This window comes from Podarcis muralis, chromosome 8 (genome assembly GCF_964188315.1).
Source record: "Podarcis muralis chromosome 8, rPodMur119.hap1.1, whole genome shotgun sequence".
In the NCBI taxonomy this organism is placed as follows: domain Eukaryota; kingdom Metazoa; phylum Chordata; class Lepidosauria; order Squamata; family Lacertidae; genus Podarcis; species Podarcis muralis.
Window position 1 is genome coordinate 87660254 of NC_135662.1, and position 26736 is coordinate 87686989.

Consider the following 26736-nt stretch of genomic DNA (forward strand, 5'->3'; position numbering starts at 1 on the left):
CAAATTCACCATCAGATCACATGTCTGTGGCCACAGCATGAAGCACAAAAATGATACATCCACTGTTTCATTCAGAATTTTTTCCCTTGTTTTCCTCCTCTAAAAACGATGTGCGTGTTATGGTCAGGTGCATGTTATAGAGCGAAAAATACAGTAAATTGACTGCTTTAAAAGATTTTCAAAACAGGAGGAACTTAAAAGAGAGGAGCCAGATACCCCCAATGGTTGACACTTAAAAATCACTATAATGCATCTTAAATCAAATAATTTATTAAGTAATTACATGTAAACACTTTATATTGACTAGCAAATACATTGCTCAAGTACTCCTCTTCCAACAACAAAGGAAAATACCCCCTTTATAAACAAAGTCAGACTGACTAAAGATATACATTCTACTGTACAGTGAATGTATATACAATTGACACTTTGATTTTCCTTATCTTATATTCATTTAAAGTGCAAAGGATATAAATTTGTTCAGCATTGCAAGACAGTGTCAATGGTAACTTTGGTCTATCAAGTGAAACTAGATAGCGGCCCCGGCAGTATTTTTAAAAAGCAGAGAAACCAGACCTTGCAGGACAAATCTTAAAAAAAAATAAATTCCTTTTCTCATATAATTGAAAATATTTTTAGACAGGAAATATACTATTCTGAATAAATGAAACGAACATGTTTCTTAGTTACAATCTAGAGTTAGTAGTTACATACATACAATTACACAAATACATAAACCACAGAATGTCTGAACATTGCCCGACATGGCCCATTAGATCAAAATACAACAGTTATGAGATGGTAGCCAGGAATAATAAAAACAGGATAGCAGCCATTTACATAAATAAAAGCAAATATTTTTGCCTAGTTCAACATTCCAGTCTTCTAATAAGTGTGTACTCTTACAGTGTATGCTTGTATGATAATTAAAACGTTACAGAAAAACATGACCACCAATGGATATTGGTACATCTAATAAAGATTAACTAGCCAAATAATAATAATAATAATAATGCAGAAATCGGAGTACATCTAATAAAGATTAACTAGCAAAAAATAATAATGCAGAGACTTGAGAGATATAATTCTAGCCTTTCTTGAGAGATTTTTTTTCCCTGGTCTTTTCAGAAAACTCACATGTGAAAAAATACGCTACAGGTTTTGTCCTCATCTTCTGAAAAGAAAAAAAAAGGAAAAGACGGCTTTGCACTGCTAAATCCTTCCATGCAATCATGTACGAGGTGCTCAACTATATGGAGAATAGTTAGCATAAACTGTGATCATGGCTGCACTCTCCCCATCAGCTGAAATTCCAGAGATGGCTGAACTGGCCTCTCTTCACAATGACATGTACCTTCATACAAGGCTGGGTGCAGGAGGGGCTTTTAGGGCTGGACAGGGGGCTCGGGTGTAAATTTAACAGCACCCTGTATTAGAGGACCAAGTGATTATCCATCTTGGAATTCCAGGTTTATGTATGCAGGTACATAATCGTGTGAAGAAAGTGCTTCCGGGAACTAATGCTGTTTCCAGAGATGTCAATTGAATTCTTTGCCAGTCATCTGAAATGTATAAGAAAGGTCCTTCAGTTTCACACATAACTAGGATTATCATATTTCAAAAAGTGAAAATCTGGACAGTTGTTGAACTTTTTTAGGCAAAGTTTTTTTTGGGGGGGAGGGGTTGCCCAAAGTTGTGAAATAAAACGAGTTCTTTTTAATGAAATCTACACTACTGACATGGGCTGCCATATGTCCAGATTTTCCCAGACATTTCAGCGATTTTCACCCGGACGCTGTTTGCGAGGGCTGAATACCAACCGGCTATGTCCAGGAAGTTCTGGATGTATGGCAACCCTAGGCATAACTAATGCTGTTTTTACACTGTAAACCTCCCTGTGGTCTTTGGATGAGGGGAGGTGTAGAAATTTAATTTACTACTACTACTACTACTACTACTACTAATAATAATAATAATAATAATAATAACGCAGGGTTTATTGTCCTCCTCCCTTGTTCTGATGTACCAGTAAACAAGATGAAATGCTTGAGCTGTGTACAGAATGCTAAAGTGCCACTTTTGTGCAAGATTTGCTATAAATCAAGGGTTTCCAAAAACAGGAAAAATGGGGACATGTAAGGCCAGAGGAACGTTGCAAACTGATTTTAACTACCTGCTACTGGAGTAATGGAAGAAGCATAGAAGTATAGAAGGGGTTTCTCTCTCTATGTGTGTGTGTGTTGCACTGAGAACTACTTCTTTTTTTTAACTGTTTCTCTGATGGCCTCTAATTATCAAAAATATTTAAATATTTGCTATTTCCTTATTTCATATACAATTTCAAATTGGCTTGTTAACAACCACTCCATTTTTAAGATATGAGACAATTACTGAGCTTTAGCAAATGTGGGCTTTAGAATTCCATGTCTTAAAATATATATTATTATTATTTAGCCCCATGAGAAAAGTTTAAGAATTATACACAGAGCTACCTTCTTTCCTTTAAAATACTCATACAGTAATAATACTGATGGCAGAGCGTGGAAATGTAAAGTACCTTGAAATGATTTTACATGGATTATTCAGATTAAACAATTAGATATTGACAGTATTATAAAATTACAATATTGACAGTAAAAAACCAAGACTGATATACACCATTAATATAATCTTCTTTCCTATTTGAAATTACAAAGGAATTGCTTATATAGGAAAGGCTAATACTGTAATAGTATTTTTGCTTTGCAATTTGTAAGTGCTGAAGATAATTTGTCATTGACTTTAAATAAGTGACTTCCCATGTGTGTTCCAAGGTGGTAACGGGTTCTCCTCAAACCATTTGAATGCTTTGAAGAAGGGCTGGTGTCAATTGCTCAGATTAAAGTTGTTGCCAATTATATTGCACAAAAATGGAGGGTGCAAAAGGGGAGGAAAGGGAGTTTTCAATTGGGATAGCACAGTAAAGACTCAACAACACACTAGGATTTCACCCAAGGAATGAATGAATGCTATCATCACAAATGTAGGGAACTCCACAGAGTGCTGCTCCCACATTCACAAAACTGGGCAAACAACATGGTGAGGCAACAGGATCCTACCTCCCTTGGTCCCATATTGACTTCTGCATATTGGATGTAACATATAAATCTGTGGCGCCCAGAAATGGTTGGAGTCAGCTCCCATCAGCTTCTGCCAGCATGGTCACTGGTCAGGGATGATGGAAATTGAAGTTCAGCAACATCTGGAGGGCCACAGGCTTCCTATCCCTGGTATGAGTGATGCAGACATGCATAGAATCCTACACAGAATGACCAAGATTCCTGCTCCCACACGCACGGGGCTCTCTCTACGCACACACAAAATTTAGGAAAGAATGCAAGTACGTGGAGATATGGATGCATGATTTCACAGCCCCTCCGAGTGTGGAGGTTATCTTGTTTTGCAAGGTGATTCTGAAAGTATGTATGTATATATATTAGAGTCTTCCTTAGAAAGAAGGGACACCTGCACCATTAACACAACTGAAGCTAAATTAATTACATTATTATATCATTGTGAGCAGCAGCCTGCTTCTCTGATCCTCAGTTCCAAGTCATAGCAGGTTGTACAATGCTGACTAGTGTTAAAATCCTACTTTTATTTTTAAAAGAATTTCATTTTGGAAAAGAGACTTTAAGTCTGTATTCTGGAATTTAAAACATACTTCTAACTTGTTTTCAGTCTGATGTTAAGTTTAAAGGAGGAAATTCCACTCATGATTTAGGTTCATACAGACTATCAAAGTTCACTTATTTGAAAAGTGCTGCAAGTACAACAGAAGACAGAATACGACATGCTTGTCATTACCTTGAAGGTGATAGAATTTGTAAGTCAATGGGGGAGGACAGAAACAGGAAATGAAGACTGACCTTATAAACAAAGATATGTTTAGGGCTTCTGGTTTCAGGAATAAACCGATATTTACTGGTAAACGTCTGCCAAAAAAACAAAAATAGAAACATAAGATTACTGGTAAATATTGGTTTATGTGGTGTAGAAAAATTGTTCATATTCTTATTCTTTAAAACTGCTAGAGAGATGAGAGGGTCTGATGAAGGTTACCATGCCTGAATTCTTTGGGGAAAGTACCGGTAATTGCCTCAAACCAGAAGCCGTCTCTCATAGTGGGTAATGGGACTCTGCACACCTAAATTTTCCAGACATCTTCAAGAGAACCTAACCATTCTGAATGATGCTTGAGACAGAGACAATTTCTTTCTGTCCCAATTCCAGAATGTCCAGTTATGATTTTGAAAATTCACTTTTATTATGATATATAAGAAATAATTATGAAACTTAATAAATAATGTTTTTCTTTAAAGAAGCCTAATTCTGTTCATGTTCTATACATAAAATGTATATACATACAACTCATAATTCAGTTGAATACAAATTAGTTTTATTTGCAGATGATATTCTTTTGCTTATTTCAGAACCTCAGACTAGTATTCCCATCTTGATGTTTTTGGTAAAATATCTGGTTATTCTGTTAATTGGTCCAAACTGGAATTGATGCCAATAGGTCAAAAATCTGATTACACATTCATTCAAGGTATATCAATTCTGGGTTAGTTCCAAGTCTATTAAATATCTAGTTATGTTAATACCAAAAGATATATAATGGTTAGTCAGAGTTAATATAAATAAATTAATGAAAAAGGTTTCTTCAGATATTGATAGGTGGGAGTGGCTGAACCCTACCCTTTGGGGAAAGGTGAATGTTCTCAAAATGAATATTATAGCCAGATTTATTTATATTCTGAGAGCACTTCCAGTTTTTATATCTGGATCATACCTTCAAAAGATAAAACTCCCTGCTTAGGAAATGTCTTTGAGGCTCAACAACACCGAGAACATTCTTGCAGAGAATGCAGTTATAAATTCTGAATCTGGAATTATATCATTATGCTTATTTACCATCAAATATTAAATATTGGAAACCTACTGTTGGGTCTTAATTTTCCGACATAGGCAACCCTAGAATATGCACATACGGCACCTTTGGTTGGTTGGGCAATACTAGGATCAAAATATTTTAAATATCAGCTGACTCCAGCAACAACTAAGTCAGTTAGAAGGATATAAAATATATTGGGGGGGGGGGAATATTGATCCATTCTCACATGCAAAACTTACTTTGTGGCAAAACCCTACTCCAAAAATTGCAAAAAATATGGCAACATGGAAAAATTGGATGGAAGCAGGTGTATTGACTTTGGACCAACTGATAGATGAGGAAGATTAACTTTATACCTATGCTATTTTAAGACAAAAATATCATCTATCAGATGCAGCCCAATGGCAATATCTTCCATTACAACATCTCTTAACAAGGGTGTTTGGGCTGGCAGCCTTCTCAGCTTCCAAGATACCTGAGATACTGGAGCAATTGGATGACTCATTCAAAACTAAAAAGCCAGTGATTACTTTTTAGAAATATGTATTGGCAATAAATAAGTTCCAATACGCAGACTTTAAGAAACGATTGGAATAAAGTATTGGAACTTCCAATACTACCCAGACAGTGGGAAAGTGTTTGCAAGTTTGTACAGTGTTCTGTAGTTACTAAGTTTTGGGAGAAAGTTCTGGAGTCTGTAACTATGATTGTGCAGAAAAGGTTAAAACTTTCAGAGAACATTATTTTGAACTATAAGCCTATGGTATGGAAATTAACAATGGGACAATGAAAATGGATTCTACGCACACTAATTGTGGCCAGAGATTGATACAGATGAATTGGAAGAATCAAGTTACGATACCCTTTAATCAATGGATTGACAATATGACAACACTCACAACTTATGAACTGCTTACAGAAATAGGCTTTGCTTGGAATGAGTTTATACAGAATGTAGTAGGCTATTAATAATATGTATTAGGATGATAACACTATATCACTTCATATAAGAATGTATGGGAGTATATTACACTGAATTTTTGTGTATATATATATATATATATATATTACACATCTTTGTTCTTTTTTCTCACTTTCCCTCTTCCCCCCCTCCATATCACTTAATTTATTTATAATTGAAATTATTCCAATAAAATATTGTTATAAATAATAACAACAAGACCTCTATCTAGAAGCATTGTAGGGATTCATCCGTCTCTCACCTGGGAAGCTATTGTGCCCCTGAAAACTGAGCTCTCCCTAAGAGATGACGGCTCCTTCCAGCCCATAAATAGTTTGTTAAGGAACCTCCTGGACCATGTCTCCAACATTCTACCACACTCTAGTGGCCAAGAAATACAACACAGAATAGGACCGCTGTTCACAGAAGGAGGCTGGATTCTCAGTAACTGGGGATGCGAGAAGGTGTGAGTCCCTTTACTTGCTTCCATATAAGTTAATGGTAGTTGTTACTTTTACCTCGCAGGAGGAAAGTGCTGCAATTGGAAAGATTGCTGCAGGGAGAGGAAAACCCGCCCCGACTCATACAGAGTGAGATGGTGGAAAGATGTGCTTTCATGTACAGAATGCAAAACTGATGCTCTGCACCTTCTCAGAGGTCCATGCAAAATACAAGCCACATGCATCCCAATACATTGGACATTTTTTTCCAAATGTTGGTGAAACCCTAAGATTCTATGATTCTATAAAAACTAATAATCTTAATTATTGTTTTTTAAATTTAGCCTCCCACCCCCCCAAAAATCTGAGCCCCTAAACTGTAGTTTAATTCAATTGTGCATAAATTCAGGACTAAAGCAGCCCAACACACAGGGCAGGTCTCAACCCCAAATTAGTCATTGCTCCAGGCAATGTGATGGGTGATTGGAAAACTGTGGCGGGGGTTCCAAACCACCCTGTTGCCAATGGCCAGACCACCTCCTGGTGAACTTTTGGTATCCCTCCCTGCATGGCTAAAAGACCTAATCACATAGTTTGTTCCTGAAAATGTATGGCATCTGAGAATTCCTGAATGCTATGAAGCAGGATTTGCCTCCCCATGTTGTTTGACTACAGCCTGCTAGTTGGGGCTGATGGGAGTTGGAGTTATGTTCTAGGGGACTTTTCCTGTACAGTGGTACCTTGGGTTACAGACGCTTCAGGTTACATACTCCGCTAACCCAGAAATATTACCTTGGGTTAAGAACTTTGCTTTAGGATGAGAACAGAAATCGTGCTCCGGCGGCACGGCAGCAGCGGGAGGCCCCATTAGCTAAAGTGGTGCTTCAGGTTAAGAACAGTTTCAGGTTAAGAACAGACCTCCAGAACGAATTAAGTTCTTAACCTGACGTACTACTGTAGACAGAACTGGTGATCCTGTCAATGACCTACTACTCCCCTGAAATGAGGATTTGTGATGAGCTATTGACATGGTCGCTTCTGAGCAGCCTCTCTGGTATTCTGGGGAACTTCACAAAATAAAATGATCCAGAAGATGGCTAGAGAGGAAATGGCACAAGACATGAATGATCTGAAGTTGATCAAACTTGAGTGAGAGCACATAGTTGCACCTATTGCGTGGCAGCAAGGAAAGCAATTTCGGCTTATTTTGCTTCCACTACATCCCCATGTAGTCATCCAGTTGAGATTTGCAGAGCAGCCAGGGGGCTATTATCTTCCCCTATGGATGGTGCAATAAAGTCCTTTGTAACCTGCTGAGAATTATTTCTAAGGCACTTGGAGACAGTTGCTTGCATCTGTAGCAACCTTGATGCTTCTCTTATTTTAGTTGTTGAGATGTGTAATGCGCCAACTGTGGGATCAGTTTCTGTTACACCAGCCTGGTGACAATGTGTCCAACAACTTAACCTCGCAACTCTTGCCCATCTTGCCTAAGTGAAGCTACCTTATAGGTTCTGGGTGTGCCAATGTGCTGTTAAATGAAGGACTGGTGCCTACCGCCCTGAAGAACGCAGTAGCGTGGCCACTTCCAAAAAGCAGATCCACTCAACCCTGGATCCAATAGTATATGACTTCTGTCTGATCACAAATATCCCCGTCCTGTGGAAATTGCTTGAGAAGGTACTGGTGGATCAACAACAGGCACTCTTGGAGGCAACCGATTATCTTGACCCTTGCCAATCTGGTTCCAACCTAGTTTTGGCATCAAATCAGTCCTGGTCACCCAGCTGGATCACATTTATTGAGAAATGGTCTGGGGGAGTGTGACTCTGCTACACTTGATCTCCTAGCAGCTTTTCATATTATCAACCATGGTATCTTCCTGGATCAGAGGCACTCTTTTTCAGTGGTTCCACTCCTATTTGCAGGAGCAGTTCGGAGGAGCAGCACTGGGCGACTAGTTGTTAGTCCCCATATACAACATCTATATGAAGCTTCATGGCATGGTCATTAAGGGATTTAGAGCATCAAATCTTTCCGTATGTTGGAAACACTCAGTTCTAGTGCTCTATAGTATCTGAATCAGGAGTGGGCATGCAATTCCTGAGCCAATATCTGGATGAAGTGGTAGGCTGGGAGAGGGTCAAAAGACTAAGATTAAATCCTGGCAAGATGCAGGAATTGTGTGTGAGTTGCTCCTGGATCCAGGAAATTGCCTATTTGCCTGTTTAGGATAGGGTCACAAACTTTTTGAAGGAGCAGCCTTGTAGTTGATTCATCTTTGCCACTAGAGACTCACGTGGCTTCAGTAGCTGAAAGTATCTTCTACCAGGTTTGGCTGGTATACCAGCTATGGCCATTGCTCAACAGGGATAATCTGGCCATGGTGGTCCATATGCTGGTAAACCTGAGATGTGATTACTGGAATGCACTCTATTTGAGACTGCCCTTGAGGATGGGCTGCAAGCTCCAGTTGGCCAAAATCCTGCTGAGAGGTTACCATCATCAGCACATTACACCTTTCTTAAGCATCTGCACTGTCTGCCTATATAAGAATAACAATATTATTATTTATACCCCACCCATCTGGCTATTGTATGGGGCCACAATAAGTTGGAAGGCAGTCTCTGAAATAACAAGAATGTTTGAAAACTATCTATTCATGACTAAAACAGGGAACTATAAGCTTGATCACACAAACTATCACACATCATTGTAACATAAAGAGCAGCATTACAAAGTCAAAAGCTTAAGTGCCATGCAGATAAGATACAAGACTTTACAACACACTTAGTAGCTGCCATGGACTGGCTGGATGCAAAGGAGTGGTAGGAGGCATCAGTTGGGGAACCCCCTAGAGAACCAAGCCTAGGAAATTAGTGGTGGGGTGACAATGAGTGGTCACAGGGAGAAGAAGCAGACTGGAAGGAGGCATCAGCTGCAGAAGAGGCGGCAGGCTTTAGTGAACAGGAAGAGGCTACGGCAGAGAGCAGTTTGCACTCTGAGGCTGAAGCAGAAGCCGGAGGGGAGGGTGGTCAAGAGGCAAAGTTGAGACAGACTGCTGAAGAATCCAGGGAGTCCCCCCCTCCTGCTGCAACCAGCTCCCCTCCTCCCTTGTCTCCTAGAACTCTCCTAGAACTCAATGAAATGGGCAGAGGGTGGTTGCGCACAGAAACCACCTAAGACAGTGTGGGAAAGACCCAGAAGAGGAGGAGTCCTACTGAGCACTGGGAAGGCTCACCTTCCGCCCTCACAACGGCTTCATCAGGGCAAGACTTCCTAGAAAGAGTTTCTGAGAATGCTAGGCCCGAGCTGTGCTTCTTTCCTCGAATAATGAGTTAACTTCACTGGCAAGTTATTGCTTTGTTGAAGATCTACAGCCCTGACAGTAGTTGGCAAGACATGGATAATTGTCTTCCTTAGAGAAACACTACAGCAAACCTAATTTGCGTGGACTACAGCACACTCATCTAACTTAGGAGGGAGGGAAGGGGGGAGAAAGAGAGAGAGAGAGAGAGAGAGAGCAAACCACCTCCCAGATCCTGTCCAGCCACAATGAACCCTGCTGCTGCTGCCTTCCAGTGTTTCACTACTTCCATAAGGGCAGCCGCTTGCAGCACAGACACCAGAGCCTTATGTACTATTAAATAAATTCTGCACTCTCTAGTGACAGAAGAGCCGGCATCAGATCAGAGATTATATTTCTGAGATTCTACTCCAAATCTATATGATATCCTGAACTCAAAATCCTGAACCCTGACTTCCCATCCTCTATAATGCATAACTTTATCCCTATTCCAGAATGCAGGATGAAGTAGGAAAATGATAATAGGGGATGGCTGGGGGGGGGGGGGGCAGAAACCCGGCCCAGTGCTTCCAAACTTTTAGTATACATTCAGGACTGGGTTCCCCATGCTGCACAAAGCAAATCAGGAAAGGGTAAGGGTACCCATGGGACAACCTTTGACCCTCTAAAAATGTAAACTATTTGCTTCAATTGTTGTAACCAATTAATTTCGCCAACACTAAACCTCCTTTGTCACAGGCACCTTTGCTGATTCAGCTAAACTTCAGTCAACAAGGCAAACAATAGGGGTGACAGGGGGTACCCCTGCTTAGTGCCCTATGGGGATTTACACCAGGGAAGACAGGACCATTCATATGAATTGTTGCTGTTGTGACTGAATAGAGCTGTTGGATTGAACAGATACATTTATCGCCAAACCCCATTTCATCAAGCAAACACATAAGGCAACTCCATTCATTACAATCTAATACCTTAATGATATCCACTGAGAACAGCACCGATGGATTCTGTATAACCACATTCAGCACCATTCTGATGGAGTCTGCTATATTCTACCTAGGGATGAAACAAGTTTCATCAGGGGAAATATAGTCACTGATGAAAACATTCAGTTTGAGGACCATCACTGCTGATAGCAATTTGTCATCTTGGTTTATCAGTGCTATGGGATGGTAAAAGGCCACAAGGGCCACTGACTAGGCTTCAAGAGAACCACAATTTTAGATTGCTTACCCATGTCTGGTATGGTAGCCCACTCAAGAATCTTATTGAGCAGCTTGGTCAGCCATGAGGGCAGCTCAGCTCAGAAGGTCTCATAGAAGCCATTCAAACCCAGGCAATTTCTGTTCTTTCATCATTTTACACCTTCATTGACTTCCATTTCTGTTATAGGCTGGTTCAAGAACTTTCTCTGCTCACCTGACAGAACTCTGAGGTGTACCCTCAACAAATAAGCATTTATGGATTTATGCATCTATGCTTTTATGCACCTAAGCATTGTCCAAGGAGTAGAGGGCAGCATAGAATTTGATACTTCCCTGTCTTAGGTTCACAACACACTTTTCCCTAACGTCTGTTACTAAGCTTCTGGGCTTTTTCTTCTTTAAGGCATGAGCCAGCAGTTTGAAGCATCTGTCTCCAAACTCTATTTTCTTTACTTTTTGTTTTCATTCTGCAAAAGCCATCACCCATTGTGCTTATTGTCTCATGACTTGAGGAGAGTCGGCATGAAGCTGCCATTAAGCTTGTGTGCAGGCCCTGCCCCCAACCCAAGTAATCATTTCCTAAGATTTGCCCCCCCCCCCCAAGGCAGAACTCCTGGATGCTGTTGGCAGTAGACTGAAGCTGGCTGGTAATGGCACATTTCCAAAAAGGAGAACCAAAAGCCATTCTGCCTGGTCCTGATAAATGCCTTCACCGTGAGCTACACTATGGTTCAAATTGCTATGTTAAAAAAAAAACAACCTTACCTCTGTCACACTGACTGTGGGACTACATCACAACTTCTGCAACCCAGGGTATTATACAGACATTGCCAAGATGTTTCTCCAGCACCAGAGGCAGACGGTTATAATATATAAAAACCTTAGCCTTATTTCTATTGCATGCCAAAAACAAGTCATGGCAATGCCAGCATTTGGGATCAGAGTGTCAGAAAGTTAATTAACCTTAAACTACAAAAGTTATCCCCTCACACCAGAGATCTATGGGCACAATACAAGTGTCCTCACTTCCATAGCCCCGTTCTTGGTTCATAACTGTGTCTGGAGTACTCTGGATTCTGCCTCAGTGCAAGGATTTGAGTACCACCTGGTTTAGCTCTGTAATGGCAGCTGGTAGTTTCATGACACTAATCTTGGTTAAAAAAGAAAACAACACCAAACATATACACTAGTAATCTGACAAGTGCACCATGCTCATTCTTTTTTGCATACCGACTTAAACAGTTGTTTCTTGTGCACAATGCCATGAGTAGTAAATTAGCCCCACTCAAAAGCATGCTATTACAAAATTGGTCAAAACAGCTTTGATATTTCCCCACTATAGAAACTACACAGCCTACCATGTAACCAAGAATACCAACACAATTGATGGACATCCTGATTTGTCACCAGAAATTAGAAAAAATGTAGTCTCATTTCCAAATTGATCCAACTGAAAGGAAGTCAGAGGAATCCATATGATGTTAGCACTAATGGAAGGCCAAGAAGGTGCTGGCAGCTTCTTTTCCTACTATATACATGGATGTCTAAAAAAGGCCTGCTCTGTCCCACATCCTTCAAAGGCCATGTCTACGGTGAAGTTTTATTTCCTCAGAAATAATGGCTTATCTTTGAACTACTTGTTAGCATCTTCATAGCATTTATAGTGGAATTTGCATGTCTCTTATCTTATTGATTGCTTTAAAAAGTAATGCAAGCTGCCACCCCAAACGTTTTCTTTTCTTTTCAAGGAAGCTCACCAGCATATGAATGCTTCCCATTAAAGCACATTTTCCCTTCTCTGAGCATTTTCCCTTCTAGATTCTCTTCTTTGGCCAGCCTTGCGAGTTAAAGTAATGAATATACTGTACTTGGACAGAAAAAGTCTGCCTTTTAAGTTCTGACTCCATATACCTCCAGATACAAGATGATGGACTTTTACAGAAACATTAGTAGTATGGGCAACTCCCCCATTTATGGGCATTATGTTCCGAGGCACCACGCATATATTTGAAATTGTGTATATTTGAAACACCATTGGCAAGGCCTGAAGAAACCTCTAAACCTCTGGAAATCCTTGAAAACACCTTAGAAAACCAGCAGCACTTACCAGACGTTAAATTCCGTCAAACTCCACCACAATAGCTCCCTCCAAACCTCCTTGCTCAAACTCCAAACTCTGCACAGGTCTCAACAGTCGGTGCAAGGGTTTGTGGGATTGATAGGCAAGTTTTCACACCTTTCTGACCTTTCTGGACTCTTTTAGGAGCATTTTTACCATTTGGCACACTGCACGTATGCGCAGCCACACACATATTGAATGTGCATAAACAGGAGGGGGTGCCTCTATTCTTGCTGTTCATATAAACTTCCATGCACAATTGGACTTTTGAACTGGCACAATAACTTCCTCCTCTTAAATACCTGGGGCCTAGTATTCAAAAATTTCACTGCTTCTTAGCACCATTACTAGGAAAAGTAGGAAGTTATTTTCACAAAGCTCAGTGGGGTGGGGCTTACTTCCAAAAAACATAGTTAGGATGAGACTATAAAAATTATATAAACACACCTATGAATAATTGTTTCATCCAAAACATGACATTTAAGAAATATGTTTTTGAACCTTGTAATTCACCAAACCACAGAAGAGGAACCTGCTGCAATATTCTTGAAATTTTTGACATAATCTAAGATTCCAAAAGGAGGGAAATTTAAACCATGTTTTTAGGTGGGCATAGAAAAATCTGGGATTCCTGAACCTCAAAGCATTTAAAAACCAAGCAAAAAAACTGTTCTTACTCCACCATTCTTGATTAATTTTTTCTCAAAGAGGTAGCTCCTCCTTGATTTTGTACTGATATACAAATTTTCTCAATTCTTTAAAGAACAGAATTTTCATACGTTGTATTGCTAAAGCTCATCAATCTAAGCACTATATAATATCATCAGAAATTGTATAACAGCAAAAGCAAACCAAGACTTTGCCCAGAGTCTTGCAGTCTACAGAAGTGATATGCTAAGTAACACACACAAACTGAAATACAGTGGTACCTCGGGTTAAGTACTTAATTTGTTCCGGAAGTCCGTACTTAACCTGAAACTGTTCTTAACCTGAAACACCACTTTAGCTAAAGGAGCCTCCTGCTGCTGCCACGCCGCTGGAGTAAGCAAAGTTCTTAACCCGAAGCACTATTTCTGGGTTAGCGGAGTCTGTAACCTGAAGCATATGTAAGCTGAAGCGTATATAACCTGAGGTACCACTGTATCAACTACAGTGGTACCTCGGGTTACATATGCTTCAGTCTAACTCAGAAATAGTACCCTGGGTTAAGAACTTTGCTTCAGGATGAGAACAGAAATCGTGCTCCGGCGGCGGCGCAGCAGCAGGAGGCCCCATTAGCTAAAGTGGTGCTTCAGGTTAAGAACAGTTTCAGGTTAAGAACGGACCTCCGGAACGAATTAAGTACCTAACCCAAGGTACCACTGTATTCTACAAGTTACTATGGAATTCAGTTTGAAGCTTGTATGACCAGAGATTATAGGACTTTTGCAGTTAGTAAACTTATAAAGATCGCCCCTAAAGCAGCAACTGACAAAAACACAAAACTCATTTTAAGAAGAGTTGCATAAATCTATCACGCCTAGGTTAAACTAACATGTGAATACCTACTGACAAAAATATTTAGGGTCTGTGCCACCCGCATGGCCATTCCCCCATAAACCTCCTAAGGCTTTCCCCTCCCACGCCACGCAACTACGGTAAGTTCACTTTTGCCTTCCCAAGCCCACTTCTGAAAGCACTTCTCTTCTGTTCTGCAGTCCTACTATGCACTTGTTTTCAGCTTCACCTCTACACTGCCCCTCCTTTTGTGTAATCCCCCTTACACACAAACACCCCCATGGCCACCTCCTGCTCACACATGGCAACTATGCAGTACCCTTTGCACATTCTACTCAACTATGAAGCTACCAACCCCTCCTATTCCTCAGACCCTTTCATCTCCCTGCTTTCTTCTTCAACCCCATTCCATTTTTTCCTTCATTCCCTTTTTTCTTCCACCCTCCTTACTTTTCTCAACTCTCTCTTGCACACAAAGAACACCCATTTCCATCTATTGTGTCGCAGATAGCTCAGTTCTGCTCCCCCTAACACTGATCCCGCCACCCAATGTAAGTCCGACATGCCGCCGCCTCTCCAGTTGTGCTCTCCTGTTCCCTTTGCACATACACAACACTTTCACCCCCACCCTTTTTTCAATTCTCTCTTGCACACAGACTTTTCTCACTTTCATGCCTCCTCCTCTCTCCTAATTCTGCAGCTTCCTTTGCCTGCACACCTCATGCTGATAAATGATCCTGTAAGATGGATAGAATCCTAAGAGCAAGGCTGTCAGTTAGCTTATTCAGTTAGAGCATGTTAAGTTCGGTTGATGGATGTTGTACATACAGGCGACTCCCCACTCACACTTGTTCTACTTGTGCTCAACCGCACATATGTGTAGTGCCAGGAAATGATTAGATAATTCAATTCAAAACCAGTAATGGCGGGAGAGAGCTGGAGAGTCCTCATGGCTTGTGAGGAGACCCTCCCTGGAGCCCAAAGAGAGCCTCAGTGAGGACGGAGGACACATTGAAGAGACTGGAGGTGCAGGAGGACTTTGTGCTGGGGAGCAAAGCCTCCTTTGCTTTCCCACAATCCTCTAGCGTCCTGCCGGCCCCAGAGCTTCAATTCTAGTTGTCAATATTTTTGGATACAGTATTTTTGGTATGGATTGGAGAGCGGCAGAGAGGGGGTTTAGAGAGTGCTCCCCGCTTTACACAATTTCACTTATCTGTGCAGGAGCCCAGAACATAACCCCTGTGTAAGCGAGGAGTCGCCTGCATATGTGTTTGCTTGCTAATAAAATATCTTCTAAAGTACTACATAGAATCTGGTACTTCATCCTGAAGCCAGCACAGTGTACCAGGAGGTGAAATCAATGGTGGGAAGGTACCATGGAATGTTTGTGGGCTCCACATCCATTCTCTCTCTCACATGAGGCAGCTGAGGACTGGAGAAGGGAGAATTTTAAAACAGCCATTGTTTTCTTTCTCCCTGTACTCAAAGAACAGGCAGAAGTTTGAGTAAAGCAGGGGAGGAGGGAGACTGAGGGGTTGTTGTTGCTGTTTTAAATAAAAAGTTTAACAAGGAGAAACAGTAGAGATAGGTACAACACGGGCGCTAACACCAAAAGTTAACATAACAGAGCCTTTCCAAACTCCCTTCTCACTGTACTCAGACCTTGTTGTAAACTGCCACTCTCAGCCTCACCAGTTTCAGCCCTGCCAAACCCTGGCATTGTTTACTTAGTTTTCCCTCCAATGATGCAGAGCCCTCAGATATTGCATTGCATGAAAGGTGCTTCACACAAGCTTCTGCCACTGTTTCCTCCATCCCTGCTTTACTCATACTTTCCCCTTGTCAGTGTTTCTCCATTCTTACTCCCACGCCATGGCCACTGGTGTTGTGCAACATGCCTTCCCTTTTGCTCCTCTCCCCTGACTTCCTTCAAATCCAGGACTGTGACGTGGTACTACAATGAGTGCCATACAATGGCAGCCTTACATTTGTATGTATATAGGAAGAAACATCATTTGATTTGCATTCAGCACACTATTTTAGCATGGACAACGTTGGTCAATCTAAGGCAAATCCTTGAGTAAGTTCACGGGTATAAATATCCTCTGCATTCAGTATCTCTAGTGTCCAGCAAATACAAGAATCTCCAAGAATCTCAAGCCACCTCTATGGGGAGACCAATGGTTGTTTGCCTGACTTACAAATCCACAAAGTGGATTTTTGGATGAAAATTGGGCAGAGTTATTGGTCTCTTAAGGAGCCTAGAACTATGAAAACAAAACTCAAATTTGACCTAAGCCTAAAAATATGAACGTCTGAAATTCAAGATAGCCAAATTACAACCCAATCTACAACCCAGGTTAGGTTGACTATTTTTCTTGAAACCACATTTGTTCCAAATCATTACAGTAGTTGCAATAAGACCAAATCAGCTTTAGTTATATAGCAGTTATTGATAAAGGCCCACCATAGTCTAAGCAAGGCCATTGATGCATCTGAACTCTATATAGTTCAGTTAACAGGGATACACATAAAATTATACTTTCGCTTGATGCTTCCTTCTGCTGTTTCCAAATCTGACAAAAGAGCGATTTGAATATCTCCTTTCAGTTACTTTAGATCCTCCCCCAACAAGCTAATTATTCATATTCAAGTTAAATATGGTACCAACACACAAGCTCTCAGAAACGGATGCCATTAAGGATGTTTGTTACAAAAAAAACCTTTGGGTTGTTAGAAAAATTGCAACTTTTCACCTACTTAAACAAAATTATAAATGCTATTGTTATAAAGTTTACCTCTCAAAGGAGGTTGTTTTGTGGGAGGAACTTAATGGAAAAAACGTGTGCTGCTAGAGTGAACTTTAAACAGCAACTTCTAATGAAAAATATATACTAACCTAATAAAACAACATTTCAACAGCAAAACTATTTAAAGCATTTATATGCTGCTTTTCTAGCATTCAAAGTGATATATAAGCAAACTTTATCTTTAAAAGAAGTTAAACAGAGCAGCTGGTTTTTTTTTAATTAGTCAGCAAAGAAACTCAGTCAATTTTGCCAAATAAAAACTGAAACAAAGTTCCAACTTTTTCTGAAAGGATAAACACCCTCTAGAGCAGGGGAAGTCAACCTTTTTATACCTACCACGCACTAATGCATCTTTCTTGATGGTAAAATTTCCTTACCGCCCACCAGTGCTCAATGGAAGGAGGATTCAGTTTCTGCCGTTGAACCCCCTCCCTCCCACCTAGAATCCTGAAACACCCACTAGTGGGCAGTAGGGACCAGGTTGACAACCCCTGATCTAGAAGATCTAAACACGGGCAACTGTAGAAAAGATCCTGACATTGCACAGGGCAGAGACTGATTTCCCGAGCAAAGACAGTGTGATGATCTCTCTATAGGCCAAGGAAGTCTGAAGATACTTGGGTTGCCAGATGAGAAAGCCTATGAAAAATAAAGCACCAGCACTTTTCTGTGGGTCTGGAAGCAACCATAATCAGTACAATTGTCGCAGGACTAGTATAACATGTACCCATCTTCCAAATATTCACCAAGGGGTAAACAACAGCACTTTGCACAAGCTTCAGCTTCCATGCCATCAAGGGCAGCTCCACATTCAATGTGTGGAGAAATGAAAAGCCGTATGAGAAATGGCATATGTGGTACACTTTACCAAAATATTTGATCCTACCTATCTTTTGATAACAGAAGATACACTGGGAAGGGACACACATTTCTGTGGCCACTACTCAAGCCACACTTAAACTCCTTTAGACTTGTTTTCACAATGTAAAATAAAGGGGGAGATTCAACTAAGCTTAACTCAGGAGTAGACCCACTGAAATTAGTGGGCCTGCCATAGACATGTTCATGAATTACAATGGGTCTACCCTGAGCAAAACTTTGCTAAACTCTACCCAAGGAACATAGTTACACTAAAAAGCCTCAATGTTTTGCAAAACTAACAGGGCAGTTTATTGAGTCAAAAACACAACAAAATGCATTCGTCTTCAAAAACTGAAATGAACAGATTCTGTCTGTTATCTGTAGTCAGGTAATCTACGTATGGTTTAGCACTGCACTACTGAAAGATGTGGTGCCGTAAGGGCAAGAATCAGCCCCCCCCCCCCTTGCAGCAAATATTAGTTTCAGTCTTTGCAAAATGGGATAATACTTTCTATTGTACAAGAGCGCATACTGAAAAGTACTAGAACCTTTATGACCAACACTGGATTCTTGGGGGGCCATTTTAAAAACTCTTTAAAGGGTTTGCAAGATACCCCCATACATCTGCAGTTATTTTTAAAGGAATTATTCAGAGGTCACCTTTATACTGCCTCTTCAACGCTTTAGAAGAATGACCAGGTAGAGATGCTAACATTAAAACAAGCTTTAAAATTTGTAGAAGACAAATTCTTGTTTAAGAGGCCAAGGTTGCAGGCACCTAAAATGACTGATGAACTTTGTAAAAGCAAGAAGGTAGAATTTGTAATATACAACGCTTGCAGTCCTTTCAATGAAGCTCATGGCAAAGATCAGGATCTAAACCACATAACTAGGTCTAAATGGCTACAGGAATACTCAACTTTATTGAACAGCAGCTCTCTGAGCATCTTTAGAAACTGGCATGAGTTTCAGAGTAATTTGTGCCTTGGAATATGTCTCAGGGTCTGCCGTTCACGGGGAAGAAACGCCAAAGTCCCCATTGCCCAACATCTGGGCAGACCTCTAAAGCAATAGCCCTCTGGATTCTCCAATCAAATTGTTTTAAGTTTGAAATCAAGGTATGCATGGGCCAAGCACATTCTATTACTCATATGAAGCCTATTTTATGCATTGTATATCAATGCCAGAATTTTTCACTTTCAGCCTTCATAATTTTAAACCGGTTACGCATAAATCGCTCCTCTGAACACAATGCCTGTTGCTAAGTAATTCACAACATGAAAATCAACACTTTGACAAGTGTTGTCTTGGATCAAGAATTCTTAAGTGATGGTTAAATCTTGATTAAAAATAAATAAATAAACAAATCTGTGTTTAACACTGCAATCATGTGTGTGCTTACTTGGAAACAAGCCCCACTGTGTTCAGCGGGTCTTACTCCTAGGCACAGAATAACAGCCTAGAAAAAGCTTTGAAGAAAAAAATGGTCAGCAATAAAATTCAATAAAAATTGGACTCCAATTCATTGCTACTTGCCCAATTCAGGAAGGCCTCTATAGCATAGAGAAAACGTTTGGAGAATCAGGAATGTGCTCACCTGTTCCTATCTTACCACATACCAATTCCTTTCTCTGTTTCCAGGTTTCTTCTAGCCAGAGTTTGCTAGCGCATCTAAATCAGGCTATGGTTTATGATAACCTTCAAACAAGGCTTTGAAGTAGGCATACAACCCGCACTATGAACATAATTATTTAGCCTTTTGAATAAGATTACATAGAATCTCTAACTAAAGGAAACCTGGAAATGGAGAAACTGGCACGTGATAGGTTAGGAGCACATGGGACACATATTCCCAATGCTTCAAACAACTGTTTGGATGTCTGGAATGGATGTCACAAACAGGCCACTGAATATTAACAAAGCAACTTGGACATTAAAAGCATTTCAATATGTACAGTTAATATTTCTCATTTATTTCCTATTCTGTCATTTCAATGGCTGCAGTTTCTCAGGGCACATATACGTAAAACCTTGGGCATTAGTACATGCAATAAATGAAAAGTGAGTACAAGCAAAACAGATCCATTGCCTTTATATTATTATTACAAATGTACTGACCAGTTGGCTTCAAAAAAATCTACCTATTTAGGTATGCCAGTACAAAGTAAAAAAAACTATTTTACAAATTAAATAAAAACTGCCAAAAATAGTATTTTAACGGAAAACAATTATAAAATACTGCAACCCCATTGTGGGTATTCCAACCATTGTTTGAATTATTTATTATTTCCAACCTATCAGAAGTCAGGGTGTATATTTTTCCATGCAGAATAGGTAGGATTTGTTAGTGCCTTTTTAACAAAATGTAGATAGCAAACTAACAGCCATAATAATATATACATTCAGTAGTGCATATATATATTATATACTCTTAGTCTCTCTCTCTGTGTGAGTGTGTATTGTACACTATTAGTGAATATATATAGTAGTGGATACAAATCCCATTTGTTTGTTAGCCAACTACAGTATACAACAGAATGCACAGCTTAAAAGGGACATGGCTGATCAAAGAAGTGGTTTCAGTGCTGTTTTGAAAGCCAAATATGTAATTGTTTTCAAAAGAAGTTATTGGCCTACGACAGGCACCTCTAACCTTTCTTTGCTGCTTGATATGGTAGTTCTTTGTACAGTAAACAGATCTATTACATTTTACAAAGTTCTGAGAAGGTGGTTCTGTTTTGTAGTACTTCTTAAAGAGACCTACATAGCGCAAGCTGCAACTCCTGCAAGAATACTTTAAAAAGTGACACTGTCAAGTATTTTTCAGTTAAATGTTTACATTTTCACAAGTTTCCCACCACCAGTATGCAAGGCTTGCCTTTGAACTTGAAAATATTCTTACCTCAACCCTCAATCATTTGTTTAGTAAATGCTGGACTCCCTGCTCATTTCTTCTGGTAGTCAAATTCTATAATTTCTTCCCTATTCAATTATTTTATTTTTATTACTTTAGCTCCCCCTCTGGCTGAAAACTGCATTTTACAGCATAAAACAATAAAGAGGCATGAATCAACAGTGTCTAATTTTTAATGTGTTTATTTAATTTCTCAGACAGAGCAATTAAAAAAAAAAAACATGTGGACTCAAAGTAAGGACATTATTTGCCATGCTGTAATCACCTGAAAGGGAGGTCATGTTTTAAATGTTAAGTTACTTGACAGTGTCGCTTTAGCTTAGAAAGGAAAACAAAAACAGACTATGTTTGTATTGCAGTAGATTTCAAGTTTTCTTGCACTTCATATAAAGTAGCATTATGAGCTTGGATCTTTCCTACAAGACACTGAAAACATTAAGGAAAATAAGGCATGTTTTCCAAAGGTGGATTGCTTGGCACATTTGAGCATACTGTTTTTTGGAACACCAAATATGGTCAAATATACCTCTCTCTCTTTTTTTAATCCCCTGACCTTAAGACAAGGTCTTTTCACTGTTGCTCATTGTAAACAGTGAGCTGCGCAACCATGGTAAAGAACTGAGCACCTCAACTGGAAAAAGTGAAACCCAAAACAAGGTCATTTATAGTCAACATAACATATTATGACTATGAATCAAGTCAATGCACAATATCTACAGTGTGCATGTAAATCACAACGTTGAGACTTAGGACGCAGAATGCTGCTGAAACTGTGGTAATTAGCAGACCCTACCAGGACAACTGCATAACCCACACATCAGGTTGACCTACTCAGATCAATGGTAAGATTCTCAAATGTGTGGGTCAAGTAGAGTTCCTTTTCATGCATTTTGATTCTCAGAAAAAGGAAATAGGCAAAATGCTGATTCTATTGGTTCCAATGACTAAACCAATCTACATGTTGGCTGGAATCAGACAATAGGTTTTCAGAGAGTAAAAAGTGATTTGAGAGAGTCACTGTTTGTAATATGTATGCGCATTCCACTTTGGCCTCTTAATTAAAGAGGTGCTTGTTTTGTTCTATGAACCTGCAAAACTAACCCTTTATCAGGGACAATAGTGGGATAAAATAGAATATAGTTTCATATCATGAGACAAAACACTTTCAGCTCTTCTGAAGACAATTGTTTATGTCCAGCCAAAAACTGAATAAGGATTTTGCTCTTTAACAAAGTTTATATTAATTCAAAGAGAATAAAGACACTTTGCTGTACACCGACCTACACAAGTTATTGCTAAAAAAATAAAAAAAATCTGCCAATCTGCAGTATTGCAACTTTTAAAACTATAATGAATAGTAGAACCGAGACAACCAAATAGCAGAATCTAAGCAATTTAAAACTTTCCTAACTACCTGTAGCATGGAGAATGCAATTCTTTCACCATTCAAATGCAGTATTAAACTGCTCACTCTCTCCAATTAAAACAAAGAAGGCTTACCAGTCAATGTTTACATGCAGTCAAAAACCATTTCAGTTATCACATTACGCACCATGGAAGCTTATTTTTGCTATATGGAAAAGTGCACCTTAGAAAGTAATGTAATAAATTCCAGTGATTCTCAAAACAAAAATTTCTAACCACTATAACATTATTGCACATGTGGTGCTCTATGGACACCAGTAGCAAAATTGTTAAACTGGAAATGGATGATACAACGGAAACAGATTTTATATTGACACTTAACAGTGCATCTCCAAAAAGGGAATTATACTTTAATGAAAACAGAAAATACATTTCCTTTGAACAATCTCTTTGTCTTTCCTAGGCCCGACCTCTTACAATCAATGAGAAGCTTAGAAAGTCTCTTTCCTACTGGTAGCATCTTCAACATACAGCAGTTAAATCTAAATTGTTAAATTTGTCAGGGTGTTAAGAAAATGAATACACTCCAGATCTCAAGAATCACACAGATTCTTATATTGTTGACTGTTTCTACAGAATTCCAACTATTTTTCCTACTGTTTTAAGGCATCATTTATAACATATTCTTTTCACTTGCAATGATGATAGTCATGCAGCAGTTTAATGATAAAAATATATTAATATTTTACTATACAGCAGCAAGAAGTTAGTCAATTAAAAGCACACAAACATTTTAAAAGAAAAACCTGTAAAAGTATATTACTACAAACAATTGCAATTTGGAGAACACTACTTGACAGATTAGTGTTCTGACAGACTGTTTTCATACCCTACAGTTCTGATATAATCACACAAAGTACATACTTTTAACTGAAGGGTTGGGGAGCTTGCACAGTTGGGGGAGGGGCAGGGTATCCTTACTACATGTATAAAGTATGTAGCCAGTAATAACTAGCACCACAGCTACATTAAAATTTCTTTTACAGCACACCAACTTGGCTTTCACTTTTAAAGGAAATTCAAAATCCATGGCTCAGTAGGATTACTCTATAATCATGTTGCATTGACTTCCATGACAGGCCTATATAAATTAGTTAGCACTAGCACAAAACAGGAGTTTCAATTCAGACTTAAACAAGTTAAAGGGATAGTGCTAGTGGCCACACACAGGAAAAGAAACAAAAAACCTTCACCGCCTGTTATTCAAAAACAGGTTTACTGGAAATTGCTGCACGTGAAGTACTTTAAGTACACATCATAAAAAAAATATATTATGAACAATACAAGTACATCTCATATACACAATAAGGACAATATACCTACTTAGTTGTAAACCAAATAGGTGCAGAAAAATATGGGAGATCATCTCTCTCTCTCTTTCTCTCTTTCTCTTTTTAACTATTTGAATAACTTTGGTTCAAACCATAAAAATCACAAGTTAGCAAATTTCATTTAAATGCCTTTTTAATAATTTTTCTTCATGTTCACAGAAGTTTCACTGACCATTTTATATGTTTAAGGTCCAGATGCAATGCATATTGTATAAAAGAGAGCACTTATTGTTTACCTTGCATGAATTAAACCTACGTACCTTTTAACTCTACAGACTTCTGCATAACATTTAGACAAAGCTCAGACACACAGCATGCCTAGCCCTCATATATATATACACATCTCTAATCACAGGTATATAGGGTGTCAAATATACTATAATAACCTTCATGTAAGGTTTTGAAATTTGGTAACAAAATGAGAAGAAAAACTAAAAATATTATTTTACGTGTTCTAAAATATCTCTTTTTGTGCTAAAGTCAAATGTTAGCTCAACATGAAAAGGACATTTTCTCTTTTTAATATAATTCAGCAATATTTTAATCTTGACCATTTTTGCAAACACTTTTTTTTAATAATAATAATAATAGCTTAAACGTGTACAAAAGTTCTTGGTTAATTAGGGAAATAAACACTCAGTTCTTTATATTTTTTAATCAAGTAGGAAACACAGTTCATCATATATAATGTTATTACTTTTTTTGTAATTTTTTTGTTTTTTTTTGTTTTGTTTTTTTGTTTTTAGCAGCTGCTTACTGTTTTATACGATGGGCAAGAGTGGAAGGAACAATCCAGCGATGGGGTGGAGAGAAAGAAGTTGCTTGCTCGGCTGTCAGTTTTGGTGGTGGGTGGGTGGTCGGTGGTGCTCCCCTTGGAGTTAGAACAACAGGTATATTTAACTGCATGTATTATTTTCAGTGTGTGGATGTCGGTTTTCTCTCTCTCGCTCGCTTACAGTATAACGTATCTCTCTCTCTGTGTGGCGATGTTGTTGTTTTTTGTTGTTGTTGTCGTCGTCGTCGTCATTATTATTATTACGAGTGTCTCTGTGCAGCAGGGCAGGGAGGAGGCAGCCAAGTGGGGAGGAGGAGGAGGAAGGCAGTGGGGAGGAGGAGGAGGAAGGAGGCAAGGAGGGATGGAGATCAATCCTCCTCCGGCTCCTCGGCCTGCAGCAAGGCTCCCGGCGGGCCGGCGGCGGCGGCGGCGACGACGCTGCTGCTGCTGCTGCCCCCCTCGGCCTCGGGCGGCTGCTCGGCTCCCCCGGAGGAGGGCGAGGAGGCCGCGGCGGTGGCGGCGGCGGCGGCCGCCCGCTTGTCCCTCTGCTTCTCCTGGATCTTCTTCATCTCGTCCGAATACTTGCAGAAGGTGTGCCCGAACTTGGCCCACACCTTGTAGGGGACGGTGATGGAGTTGCGGTAGGTGGGCTTGACCTCGCTCACCCGCATGAAGACGCCGTACTTGTTGGAGCCCACGTCGAAGAAGAAGCGCTTGTTGTCCACCGTCAAGGAGGTGCCCTCGGGCAGCTCGGCCGGCTCCTCCTCCACGCCGTAGTCGTCGATCAGCTTGGCCAGGGCGTCGCGGAACTCGATCAGCCCCTGCGCCGGCAGCGCGATGGTCTGCCCCTGCGTGGAGCCCAGGCCCGGCCCGCGGTTGACCGTCTGCCGGATGCGCAGGAACCGCCCGCGCTGGTTCTCCTTCAGATCCATGTAGTACTTGCGGTTCTCGCGCACCAGGAACTCGCTCTTGAGGGCCCTCCGCGGCTCGTCCGCGGCCTGCGCCAGCTCCGGCGGCTGGCTGGGGCCCAGCTGCGCGTAGTGCTCGATGAAGTCGCCCAGGTAGTCGCGGAACTCCACCGCCACCGACATGGAGAGCGTCAGGCGGCTCTTGCTGCCCCCGGCGCCCACCTCCGCGATCTTCAGGAAGCGGCCCTTGGCGTTCTGCTTCACGTCCAGGTAGAAGCGCTTGTTCTGGATGTCCACCCGCTTGGAGGCCAGCTCCTGCGTCTCGTGCTGAAGGCCCACGCCGCCGCCGCCGGGCCCGCTGCCGCCGCCACCGCCCGGGCCCGGAGCCCCGCCGCCGCCGCCGCCACCCTGCTCGCTGCCGCTGTCTCTGTCCGCCATGATGCTGCCGCCGGGCCTCCCGAAGCCCGCCTGCGCCCCCCGGCCGCCTCCGCCGCCGCCTCCGCCGCCGCCTCCTCCGCCTCCCGCCGCCGCTACTGCTCCTGCTGCCGCCGCCGCCGCCGATCCAACCCCCTCCGCAGCCGCCGCCACCACCAGCAGCAGCAGCAGCAGCCAGCCGCTCTCGCGAGATCTGTGGAGGAGACAGAGAGAGCGGCTAACATGGCAGAGAGAGAGAGAGAGGCGCGCGCGACTGTGTACAGTAGCCGGGAAGGGAGGGAGGGAGAGAGTGAGGCGGCAGGGGGGGGGGCGAGGGAGGCGGCGAAGGAGCCCCGGGATGTGAGGCGGCCGCCGCCGGCAGCGCCCCGCCGCCCGGGCCGGGCGAGGGCACAGAGGAACAGCTCGCTTTAGTGGCGCTCAGGCCCCACCCACCTGCCCCTCCGCCCGGCGCCCTCGGCTGCTGCTCCTTCCAGCCCCTCAGAGGGACCCGCGCGGATCCTCACGCCGCCGCCCGTCAGAGGGAGGGACAGACAGAGAGACAGACGGAGCGGCTGCCAAGCTCCGTCCCCCCTTTTCTGTCACTCGCCTCCTCGCGCGCGCACACGCGCCGACCGGCGAGCCCCCCCCCCTCTCTTCCACCCCATTAAAAAAGGCTGAGAGGGCGACGCAGACACGCGCCGAAATATCCCCGAACTGACCGGCGTCCGCGGGGCTCCCGCCGTTTCCCCTCAGGCGGCGTCTCTCACGCGCTTCTCCGCATTTCTCCTCAGCCGCTCTTTCCCTCCGCGCACCTCAGGCGCGGGACCGCGAGG

General features: G+C 41.4%; 1 protein-coding gene across 3 annotated transcripts; it reads right to left on the minus strand.

Moving 5' to 3' along the window:
- Positions 1-254: 254 nt before the first annotated feature.
- On the minus strand, positions 255-26736 carry LOC114601164 (transcriptional activator protein Pur-alpha). 3 transcript variants are annotated; one of them, XR_003707738.2, is made up of 4 exons: positions 26623-26736; positions 24564-26117; positions 3909-3974; positions 255-1562 (listed from the first exon to the last, which is right to left on the minus strand). XR_003707738.2 is itself a non-coding variant. In XM_077933524.1 (2 exons), the coding sequence occupies exon 2, from the start codon at positions 25925-25927 to the stop codon at positions 24950-24952; it is 978 nt and encodes a 325-aa protein (XP_077789650.1). In that variant the 5' UTR covers positions 25928-26117; positions 26623-26736; the 3' UTR covers positions 21217-24949. The 3 variants fall into 3 exon arrangements, 1 of the variants encoding a protein (XP_077789650.1); XR_013394070.1 differs by lacking the exon at positions 3909-3974; XM_077933524.1 differs by lacking the exons at positions 255-1562; positions 3909-3974 and having other exon boundaries at positions 21217-26117.

Coding starts and splice junctions, on each gene's coding strand:
- LOC114601164 (XM_077933524.1), bottom strand. CDS start 25,927: ATGGCGGACAGAGACAGCGGCAGCGAGCAGGGTGGCGGCGGCGGCGGC.